A 12,500-nucleotide genomic window follows, 5' to 3' on the forward strand; every position below is an offset into this window, starting at 1 on the left:
ATTATAATTCTTTTATTTTTTTTCCTCAATGCGTGAGTGGGCGGAATTCAACAAACCCTGCAATCTGATTGGTTCCGGGAGCTGGCGGAATTTTCTCATCCGGCCTGGTCACGGCAGGAGGAATCCTAGTCTTGATTGTGTGAACTTGGGTGATGACCTTAAATTTCCTTTTTTTTTTTGCACCGACTCCGTTTACATACAGAGCTTATTTTTCATTAGACAAGAGGTTTGGAAATAGAATTCAAATAAAAAAATATTTCTCTTTGAGATGTTTAGTTTGTAAGTCGCTTTAATACTGCATTCACTATCAAGCGCGGTGCGAGTCAACAATTAAAACAAGTGATTTCAGAGAGGGTGGGAGAGAGAGAGGAAAAAAATTAAGAAGTTATTTACCAGCAAAGAGTCGGTCTGTATAGCAAAACACTGTGACATCGATCTTGAAAAAGCTACCCTCGGCCTGCGGCCTCGGGCAGCAATTTCAAGGCCTCAGCTGGCAAATAATATATATGTATTTTGACAATTGGGTGCATATCACCGTGAGTATTTAAATTACAACAAATGGTATATTTTAAATATTTGATTCTGGTGCTATGGATTCATTTGGCATGGCCATCCTCAAAGAACTTGTGTACTTCTGAAAGTATTTTCAATTGTCGAGATATAGCGCACAGCTTCATATCCATCGATCAGTAAAAAACATGTGCTTATTAGCCACTTTGGAACAAATACACTATTTTTACCTCGTTTCCATGGTCTAGTGGTCATTGTTAACACCTGTAAGGAAGATTATCTGGGTCCGGGTCTCTCGAGCTAGAAATCGAGTCAGATGAAGCCATACGCCCGTTTATGTTCGAGCCACAACACAAGACGTTCTCAGAAGAAGACACTGTCGAACACATCTGCAGATCAACCAGAAAGGCGAGAATCCAACGCCGACAGGACTATACCATCTCGTCTGATGCACCTGCACTAATTTCCAAGTCATGCCCACGCAAACAGAAAGTATTTGTTTCAGCCGGAGATGGACCTTCTGGGATACCGTTTAGACCTTGAAGGTTGAAATTTAACTTTATTTAGTAATAACATTTTATTACAGACATTTACTTTACAGAATTTACACGCAAGCAATTTATGTCAATTTACGAATTTGCGACTAAAATAATGCCTGGTTATTGTTTCTCTTTTTGCAGGAACGGTGCACAAGTGCATAAGTAAGCACGAATCGTTTAGTCCTGTTTGTTTGTTGCATCGTTAATAACAGCTGTTGCTGGCTTTCTCAAGTCCGGAGCGATCGACTAGAAAATCCCCCGCAGAATGCGTCAGTGCTTAATAATTTATATGACAACATGAAGTTTGCGTGAAGCAAGCATAGTGTGCTGTAGGTAGTTGCCCGATTTTACTACACCACTGATAAACGATTAGGTGTTCAGCCTGAACTTTGCTATGATGAGCATATATTAAATTACACCTCGCTCGATTTTGTCAACATGATTTCCACCAAAACACCTACTCCAAATCATCTATTTTTTTTCACCGGAGATTAAACTTGTTGAAATAAATTCCGTGCTAAACTTGCGCACTTTAGTGAGCTTTTTTGCACAATGGCCTCAGTCAGGAGCCCATTACTAGGAGCCTCCATATGCAGTAGATCTTTGAGTCAACCTTTGCCCGTATCTTTCTATGTTTTGAACAAACCCTTGAGCAGGAGACTCGCATTTACATAAATTTACATAAATTTGCACGATTTAAATACAGTTTTACTGCTTTATTTGTCTTCGTTAGACAATGAATTTACTCTGATTGGCCTTTTAAAACAGTTCGTGGAGAGCCGAGGAACTCGTGGAGTTCTAAAAATAGAAATATACGCGCAAAGGTTGACTCAGAAGGACGTGTATGAGAAAGGCAAGCTCCTACTCATGGGCTCCTGCCTTAGTCCCGTAAGCCGCCGCGCGGATCGTACATACATCATTACAAGAGTGCAACTTTGCACTCAAAATACCCTTGAATGTCGATCATGGACGTTTTGCACTGGTTTCCTTTTTTAGCCACTTGTTCTAAGAAGCTCCGCCTTTAAGGAAATATGTATTAGTCAACATTTCTTTAATAGTACATGTGCCGAATGTGTGACCAGAAAACCGAAAAGGCAAGCTGCGTTGATATCCTCTAAGAAACTGTATTACACCTAGAGCTACAAGCTGATAGAATTCCTTAGCTACTAAACTGAAAAAAAAAACCGATCAGCGAATTTAACATGTAAAACGCTGGTATAAACTGGTGATCACTACGTAAGAATACAAGTTAAGATTAAATTAAAAATTACCTTATACACTATATTTGTGTTGTGCCTTATCTGATTCCATTAAAAGTTCAAAAGTTTTAATTTTAAAAATTCTCAGCGTATCACAAGCACGCAGTCCTTTGGGGAGGTCATTCCATTCCTTTGCAGCGGCATACTCGAATGTTGACTGACCCATAGCTGTTTCATGTATCTTGGGAGATGAAGTTCCTTACCATCTCTGAGGGCTTTACGGAGAAGTTCTGATCTCAGTGCAAAATACCCTTGAAGTTGCCTAGGACAGTGATAATCATTTACGATTTTGTATACTAGTTGGAGACGTAAATAACGGCGCCTGTTAAATAATGTTAACAGGCCAAGTCTCTCCCTCATTGATCGTGTGCACGTTAAGTGATTTGTTCGCAAAATTATTCGCATTCCCAGAAGATCGGAGTAATGTTCTTCTTTCTGCAAAAACCCTACACGATGCAGCCATAGTCTAAAATAGGTAAAATTGCCATTTTATAAGTTTTCAATAAAATAGCAGGGCGAATGAAGAAAAGATGAAATTCTATTTAAAGGTTTCAGTTTAGGATAAACATGACACATGATTGTTCCATGATAATGATTCGTCTACCACCACGCCAAGATACTTAAAATGTCTCTGCTGTTTTAATACTGAGTCTCCGTAAAAAATATTAATATCTCGGTTGATTTTGAGTGCTTTGTCGGACGCAATAATCATGGCTTCCGACTTTTTTGTATTACAAATGAAGCCATTCCTACAAAACCATTGTCTGACGCTCTTGAGGTCCTTTTTGACAATGAACACAGCTAAGTCAATATTCTTCGATTTGGAATGCATCTCAGTATCGTCTGCTTATAACGAGAGAGTGGACGTATGACATGCCTTCGATGTTGTTAATATGAATATTAAATAGCGTTGAAACTAAACTGATCCCTGCGGGACGCCAAACTCGGAAAGACGCATGGGATCTGAATTAGCGTCCTTGTAGACGGCATACTGTAATCTCTCAGAAAGGTAAGTGTTGAACCACCGAAGTTCGGACTCTTTGACGCCGTAGGTTTAATGATGTCAAATGCCTTTCTCAGGTCGTCGAGAAAACACTAACAGACTTGAGATCATTATCAATTGCTCTTTAAAGAAATAAACACCGATTAACACACCCTAGTTTTCATGAGAATGCGAAGTTGTCTGCGACAAAATGATCGGAACAGACAAAACAGTTGCCAGGCTTTCGTAATTTACCCTCTCATCTGATCTTATCGAACCACCCTTTTCTTCGATTTTCATCCTCAGATAGCTTTTGAAAGGTGACCCATCCTTTGTCGCTTTTGTAGGTGTTACTGCAGTCAACAGCGACGCAGTGAGCCATAATTAGGTTCGTTGTTTTGATCCATCGAAGTATTACACTTGTACCAGTGTCAAATCAACCTTTGTCTAATGATACGTCATAGCCTCTAAATCATTCCTAACCTCCAAGATGGCGTCCGTCGGTGATCAAGAGCCGTAATCTCGAACGATCTTGAAGCCCTCTTACTAAAATTCAAGGTGGCGGTTCAAAAATGACAGCTATTTTTGACATTCTGAACATATCGGCTTTCGTTCAGGGTAAAATGTTTCTAGACCCTTGTTTTCTTTTAAAACAACCCACGATCTTCGATCTTTCGCTGCTCATCACAGCCCCGAGGCCCCGGTAAACAGCTTCATTCCGTTCGAGCTTGTCTGCTACACTCGATTAAAGAAAAGCTTCGCGAGAGGCCGGGTATTCAGGCTCAGGCTGCAGCCGTGGTTTTTTCTATGGATTTGGACTTGGATACGCGCACACCCAACAATGTTGAAAAAGCGAGACAAACACCTTCAACTTTCATTCATTCGCGATAACAAAACAAATGTTGAATGGTTGTTTAAGCGAAGTTTAAACGCTTTCATTCACTCATTCTACTCATTCAACTTCGATTCAACATGTTTCAACGAGGGTTGAAAGGGCGGAGCAAACAGTTTTAACATCGCTGTTCAACAAAATCGAACGGATGTTGAAGCAAACTGTGTTGAAGCTGTTTGCCCGGTGTGTTATCGTTCTCAAAAGATATTTGCGAAAGGTCTCTAAAGACACACAAAAGTGACCTTGTACTACTATATACTATTTATGCAGCCAAGAAGCGTTATCCCGTTTCCTTACTTATGAGCGAAGGCTTTATTCTCCCCTTTTCTCGCAGCATGCAAACTGTTCCAATTTGTCTTCTTGCACGTGATACTCCTCCGGGAGTTCCACCCGCAAAGCCTCGGAGTTCTCCATGACAACCCGGCTATTGGATTTACCCCATCCATTACACATCGATATAAGATAAAATGAACGACAACGAGGCAAGTCTTCTCAAGGACGTGTAAAAAGGTCAAAAATCTCTAGGGTGTGTCAGGGGACGAGCCCGAATGTTTGTTGAGATCATAGAAATTTGTAATAGAAATGTGTCTTACCTAAGAGAAAACCAAGAATGAATACAGAGGACAAGGAACAATCACTGAAGAACAACTACAAAAATCTCTTTGAGGGCAGTATATTTCTAGCTCAAACGAAATTAATGACTGGTTATTCTAAACTTGTACCCATGGAGGCATGCATATCTAAGCAAGAAAATAACTTGCTGCCGGTTCATCGTGATAAACACAAACAGCAGTACATGTATCATCGTTTAGAATGAGCAACTTAGTTAACGGAGCCTTTTCATCGAGTTGAAGGCATTACTTCAAGTCAATCAAGTCAAAACGCCCGTTAGACTTGCAACAATAATAAATGCGATCTTGAAGGTCTGAGGAGCCAAGTCACACTCACCTAAAACGAAAAGAGTACGAGAAACTGAGATGTCATACAATCAGTGATTTTCGTCACATTTGCTTCATTGAATTGTTTCTTCTTTGACAACGACTGTTAATGGTCAGCTAGTCGGGTCAGTTGAATAAGTTCTTACCGCAGGTGGCTGGTGCTTTTACTATGGATGCCGAGGTTGCACTGTCGCCTTCTGTAATTAGAAATAAGTAGTTCCAGCAACAATCAGTGAGCCACGAGTAGACATGGAATATTGTAAGAAACAGACAACTTTTTTAAAAGACATGTTTCGGCATGCTTATGCCATCATCAGTTTAATGAGTTCTTAAGTGTGAACAGTTATAAAGTCTGCGGGTAGATGAGAAAATTATTACAACATGACGTAATACAAACGAGGGTACTATTTACAGCGTGACACCAAACATCAAGGTGTAAACTAAAACGTGAGAAAAGTGTTGTAATGCTGCAATTGTTTGTTAAGTTCCGGTTTGATCTTATTTATATATAAAGCTTCTTTGAGTTTTAAATCAATTGAGTTGCTGGCAGAATCCAGAATACTAAAGCACGAAGGGGAGTATTTGTTCTTACATAAAGGAGATGTGTTAAAATGCTTAAAAATATGCGAGTTTTTATCGCTTTTCGTGTGTTCCTTTATCCTGGTAGAAAAGTGGCGACTAGTTTCGCCAATATAACGGGAATTACAACCCGCACAAGAAAATTGGTAAACTACCATGGATTTTAGAGCAACAGGAGTACGATCTTTAACACTAAACATGTTAGAAACTTACACTGTACATGTTACATGTTAAACTTACACTGGTCTCTTAACTAATTTCTTTAGTTTTACTCCATCATGCTATAAAATTGGTCTTATCCAGACTCTTATCGACCGAATCTATAAAATTAACAACACCTCCTCCGGCCTTCAAAACGATGTTAATAAACTTTCTGACACCTTGAAACGTAATTCATTTCCCTCGCACATTATTGACAGAACTTTCAAGCGGTATCTTGACGGGTCTTTTTCTCAAAAAATCCGGAACACTAATGATGACAATAATACACGTTATTTTAAACTCCCTTTTGTCGGCCATTATTCCAAAATAGTGAAACTTAAACTCCGACAACTTACTAAGCGCTTTTAAAAATCTGACCCAACGTACTATCAAATTAGTTTTCTCTTCATTCAAAATTAAAAACATGTTTAGTGTTAAAGATCGTACTCCTGTTGCTCTAAAATCCATAGTAGTTTACCAATTTTCTTGTGCGGGTTGTAATTCCCGTTATATTGGCTTCAAAAACTCATTAATAATTCATAAGCCCATTGACCTATCAAATTGTTGATGATATATCACGTGTAGTGACTTTGTATCGATAAATCTCATCCTTATTAGTATGCGGTTTTTTATCAGATATAAAGACACTGCACGTGACTTATGAATATTAAATACCTCTTTCTAACCGAGTTCGAGATCCGTACTGTAAGTTACGGACCAAGTTTTCCCGTTGATTTATGGCCCAAGCGCAAAGCGCGCGGGCCATAAATCAACGGGAAAAAACGATATTTATTGCCCCCGCAGGAAATGCCGAGGAGGCATCCTAGTAGCTTGCGCGTATATCAAGGACAGTACTTATGGTTCAAACATGCAGTCGGTATACTAGAAAAAATCTCGATTTGCTCGAACAGGGGCCGCGAGGAATCGCAGGTAATGATGACGTTTCTATTGTTTGCGCCCGCAAGTACGAAATGGTTAGGATGACGTAAAGCAGAAAATCCCAAAGGGAGTTTCTGAGAGTTTGTGTATTGTGAGATCACAATAAACAGGGGTAGCAGTTAATAATCCAAAGTCCCTATTTGGGGGGTGTAGAGTATTATAAAAGGAAGCGCATGGTTTAATATTTTGTGGCAGTCGCATCACGGCGTCTGTTCTCGCGGTTGTCACGCTGAGGAGCAGCTGATTTTAAGGTGAGAAAAATTGACCTTATATATATATATATATATATATATATATATATATATATATTTATATAGAAACGCGAAAACCTTATCTTTGAGTCGAAGAGTGCTCTACAATCTTGGAGCTTTATAATTACTTGCGTAGGAAAGGAAAAATTAAAACATTAAAACACTACAGATCTGTTTCGAAAGGGCCTGATGGTCCTCTCTCGTCAGGTGCATAAAACACTGCCTGGCTAACTTTCCTTTTATAAGTTGATGGTTCAAGCATTCCTTATCAAATATTTGGTTGCGTGCCGGCACGCGGAACGAACTGGCGAGGACGAACTGGCGAGTGCGTGCCGGCACGCAACCAAATATTTGATAAGGAATGCTTGAACCATCAACTTATAAAAGGAAAGTTAGCCAGGCAGTGTTTTATGCACCTGACGAGAGAGGACCATCAGGCCCTTTCGAAACAGATCTGTAGTGTTTTAATGTTTTAATTTTTCCTTTCCTACGCAAGTAATTATATATATATATATATATGCTGCAGGAAACAGACAACTTTTTTAAAAGACGTGTTTCGGCATGCTTATGCCATCATCAGTTTAATGAGTTCCTAAGTGTGAACAGTTATGAAGTCTACGGGTAGATGAAAAAATTATTACAACATAACGTAATACAAAAGCGGGTACTATTTACAGCGTGACACCAAACATCAAGGTGTAAACTAAAACGTGAGAAAAGCAAGCATGCCGAAACATGTCTTTTAAAAAAGTTGTCTGTTTCCTACAGTATTTATCATACTTGCTACTATTGCGACCACATGGAATATTGTTAGCAAATATTTGCTAGCCTGTACATGTGTACAGCCGCCTGCTCTCGTCAAACATCGGAGAGTAGCGTCTGTAAATCAATGTTGGTAACGGCAAATTGTAAAAGATTGACTGGAATTTGTACAGGTTAGTGAATGACACGATAGTCTCGTTTTTGGATCATGTTCGCAAAAAGATTGGCTCTGCTTTGTTTTTTTACGTTAAAGATGAATAAAACACTGGATTGTATCTAAGCGCCATGTCCTTGAAATATTTAAATTCTTCATAGCAGGAACAGAAACGTTTCCCAGATTTGTTACAGTAACTGTCCATATCTGGACCGAACTTTTTCAGTTAACAAAAATACGTGAAAAAGTGAACACTGTGCATCCAGTAAACACGGGAAAAAGCGTGCTGAACGTCGCGAAAAAGAAAATGAACACAAACAATTTTTCAATGTATGAATTGGTAGCAATAATCCATGTTTTTCAAATCCAGTCCAGTCCCTACTTTACAATATGCCGTTGGCAATCGTGTTCAATACCGTCCACGTGCTTTTTCTTGGGAGGTGTGGAAAATGATTTGATTCGTTGGGCGTTTTCCCTTTACCAAGAAATTCCGGAAATTCCTGTTGGGATGTAAATGGAACACACGTTTTTGGTTCGTTCCACTGGAAAATTAACGGAATAAAAGGAACTTCTGAAAAGGTAGTCCTGTTTTCCCGTTGGAAACTTTCCGATGGAAATGTGTGTTCCATTTACAACTTTTGAAAGGTCTTACCACTTCCAGGCTATTCACGGCCACATTTTAAAATTTTGGCGCGTAAACTCGCAATCACTGCGCGGCGAACGGACCTGAATTAAATGGAACACGTTTTTCACCCGCTGGAAATTTCCACCGAAATTTCCGGAAATTTTTTGTAAATGGAAAACGCCCGTTATTACCCCCTTATCATTTCATCACTGATTCAACGAGTTTTGATTGGCTTTTACTTTTATTTCTCCGAACAAATATCTTCCGTTTGCATTAACAACATCGTGAAAGATTCTACGCTGAGTTCGTGTGTACTTTTGTGCAGGCATAGTCGAAGAGGTTTTATTCTTAATTACGAACGGAATTGTTATCTATGGAGTGTTAAGTGGCAATCGATTCCACGTACATTTGAAGGAATTGTTTATCAGCGTTCAAGAAACCAAGAGCGCTCCTAACTAGTCACGAGATGAATAGAACGATTCAAAAGATTGTTATCCCCTTACCAGCCGATGTAATCCCAACGCCTTGCTCGGACAAGTCTAGCCATTCTCAAGAAAAATCTACAAAGCGTATTGCGCTGGAAGATTTGAGATGTGTACATATCGGGGGAGATATGGGACACGTGCTATTAAGTGATCTGAAACTTAAGCCTTAGTCACTAAAATGAATTCTCTTAAAATGTCAATCAAAGCTTTGTGCGTTTCCGGTACTAATTAATCAGTTCTATCGCTGTAACATTTCCTCCGCCCCGATGAAGGAAGCGTTCTTGATCTTACTCAAAGCCTTCGGCTAGTTTCACTACTGCTATCTTCGTGATAGGTCTTGAATATTCACCAGTTGGTGTTTTTACTTTCACGTTCTTTCACGTTCCTGACTTTTCCGTCCTGTCCTGGGTACACTTCTATTACCCGTCCGGTAATCCATTTTCCTCTCAATGCATTCGAATCTTGTACCATGACAAAGTCGTCAACACAAACGTTACGTCTGTCTACGTTCCACTTCCTCCGTGGTACTAACAAGGTGAACATATCTCTTGTCCACCCTCTCCAGAAGGAGTCCACAATCTGCTGGATGAACTCTACTCTTTTCCTTGGGTTCCTTGTCTCATTGAACGGGCCTTGCGGAACTTGAGAAGATGCTCTACCTAACAGCATATCGTTCGGACATAAATAAGCTCCATCGTCTGGATCATTTGGAACTCGACCAATCGGACGTTGATTGACTAGGTTAGCAACTTCTAAAAGACACGTATACAATTCAAAAGGCGTCAAGGTCTGATTTCCCATTGCTTTCTTTATAGCGGTCTTGCAACTTTTTACAAGAGCCTCTGCGCAACCATTCTGGTGTGGTGGTCCTGGGGTTGTAAACTTCCACTGCATTCCTTTATCGGCACAATATTCTCGAAGTCTTGCAATGTCACATCCTTCAATCATCTTGCGGAGTTCACTTTGAGCTCCTACCATCTGCGTTCCGTTGTCGCTTATCATCATAGCGGGGTAACCTCTGATGGAAAAAAATCTGCGAAGCGTTTGAATGAATTCCATGGTAGAACAGTCAGTAGCTATTTCTAGATGGACGGCTCTAGTGTTGAGGCATGTGAGAATAACTCCATAGTACTTCGCCGTTTTGTTTCTTTTAATTTTTACCGCGAAGGGACCGAAATAATCGCACGACGTATAGTGAAATGGCGGGGTGTTTGGTGCCGTTCGGTGTGGAGGTAGGTCGGCCATGATCTGCGTTTCTGTCTTCGGTTCCAATTCTCTAAAAAAAAAACACACTTGTACTTGACTGTTTTTGCAAGGTCGTCGTGACTTCGCACTATCCAATAGTTTGTTCTCGTTTTAGCTACTGTTGTCGCTACCCCGGGATGTCCGCACCGATGAGCTTCTTGTATGGCTTCATTATATGACTTCTTGTATAACGCCTGATCTTGCCACGAACCCATGCTAACACGATGGCACTGTCGGTAAAGATGACGGTTTCTTTGAACTGGAAACGAGACTCTTCCTTGATTGTGGCTTGTAATCTGGAAGCTAAGACAGCCGCTTGTAGCTCAAGCCGCGGGATTGTGATCTTTTTAAGGGGAGCTACTCTTGACTTGGCTGATATGAATCTGACGTCAAATTTATCCTTCTCTACTGCCCATCTGATGTAAGCACATGCGCCAAATGCGTCTTGAGATGCGTCTGCAAAGACACAAAGTGTCGGTTGGGAATCTGCGGGTTCCAGTGGGGATAAGCTTCTTGGAAAGGAAACTTCATTAAGCTCTTTCATTTCCTTGAAAAGACTGAGCCACTTCTCTTGCACTGCTGAAGGGAGGTCTTGGTCCCACTCATACCCTTACTGCCATAGCTCTTGAAAGCCAATCTTAGCTCGTATCAGAAAAGCTGCTGCGAAGCCAACAAGGTCATAAATTCTTGCTATTTGACTGAGGATACTTCTCTTAGTCCATTCGCTTGAGTTCAGGCAGTCTATGGTGTCAGATTTCACTTTGAACTTAAAGGAATCTTCGGTAGAGTTCCACACAATGCCTAAGACCTTATCTTCTCCTGATCCATTAGGAACGTTCATTTCTTCATTCTGTTTATCGCCAGTGTCCTTTAAATCTCTATTTGATTGCCATTCTTTAATTCTAAAACCACCTTTGCCTAACACCTCATCAATTTCCGTCGTCAGCTGCCGAGCTTCTGACACAGTTTGCACTGAGTCCAGAATGTCGTCCATGTAGCTGTTTTCTTTCAGTGTCTTTGCTGTACTCGGGCTGTGATTTTCTCCTTCTGCTGCTGTTTTTCTCAAGGCTATCTGTGCCATAGCTGACGCTCGTTTGTCACCAAACGTCGAAACGATCTTCACGTAGGTGTCAGACTTTCGATCTATCTCCATACTTCTCCACAGGAATCGATGTACGTGCTGGTCTTCCTATGGTATCAGAATTCTGTGGTACATCTTGGATATGTCACCACTGATGGCTACTTGATTTTCCCTAAAGCGCAGAACGTCCCCAGGTCCGGTCCTTTTAACCAATAGTCGTTCAGTCGGTGGCCTTGATATACCGAGGACGAATTGAAGACAATTCTTATAGGCGTGCTCTTTTTATCTGGTCTCAAAACCTCGTGATGAGAGATGTAATGCACAGGACCAGTGTATTCTGCCAATTTCGCGTCTGTTAACTTTCTAGAAAACTTCATTACTTCCATCTCTTGCATCTGCTAGTTATATGCTTTAGCGTTCACTTGGTTCTAGTTGGACCTTGAACTCTTTTGTCTTCATCTGCTCCTCTTCTCCGCCTATTTCGGTTATGGTAATTGAACGTTCTTCCCGTCTAGTCCAAAACTCTCTGCTGTCTCCGTACGAATCAGACTTAGTTGAGCTCCAGAGTCGAGAAGTACATTGGCACGCTTGTATCATCCTTGCCCTCCTATTTCTGCTGAGATAATCGGTAGTAATGCATCTTGACTATCCAGGACTGAAGAGATGCTTACTCTGACGTCTGCATTCTTGTGCAGCAGAGGATGATGGTAGTATTTGAATTGCTTGCCGTTCACCGTTTCTGTACATTGTGTTCTTCTGCTACAGTTGGACAGTCTATGTTCTCTACCCGCTCTTTTAAGGCAGCTAAAACAGGCGTGGTTCTCCTTGACGGCATTTAAACGCTCATCTAGACTTAACCCAGCAAATTTCAGGCACTGGTCCGGCCAATGAGTTGAACTTTTACGCAGCGAACATTTAAAGGTTGATACTTTGCTTCGTTCTTCATTTCCTTTAGTTACGTAATTAACTGTGTGATGAATGCTACTTGTCCTTAGGGGCGCGGTGGTTCGCATGCGCTACTTCATTTCAGTGGTCATCCACGTCATCAGATGGTGGAG

General features: G+C 40.7%; 1 protein-coding gene across 2 annotated transcripts in view; it reads right to left on the minus strand.

Moving 5' to 3' along the window:
* Positions 1–2,828: 2,828 nt before the first annotated feature.
* The window catches only part of LOC137978947 (uncharacterized), a 31,657-nt gene continuing 21,985 nt past the window's right edge, over positions 2,829–12,500 (minus strand). For both annotated transcript variants that reach the window (XM_068826074.1, XM_068826073.1), the window contains exons 4-5: positions 5,267–5,317; positions 2,829–5,130 (exon numbers count right to left, since the gene is read on the minus strand). In XM_068826074.1, the coding sequence (XP_068682175.1) occupies positions 5,054–5,130; positions 5,267–5,317 (128 nt within the window). In that variant the 3' untranslated portion in view covers positions 2,829–5,053. The remainder of the gene's footprint in view (positions 5,131–5,266; positions 5,318–12,500) is intronic.

Source organism: Montipora foliosa, chromosome 12 (genome assembly GCF_036669935.1).
Source record: "Montipora foliosa isolate CH-2021 chromosome 12, ASM3666993v2, whole genome shotgun sequence".
NCBI lineage: Eukaryota > Metazoa > Cnidaria > Anthozoa > Scleractinia > Acroporidae > Montipora > Montipora foliosa.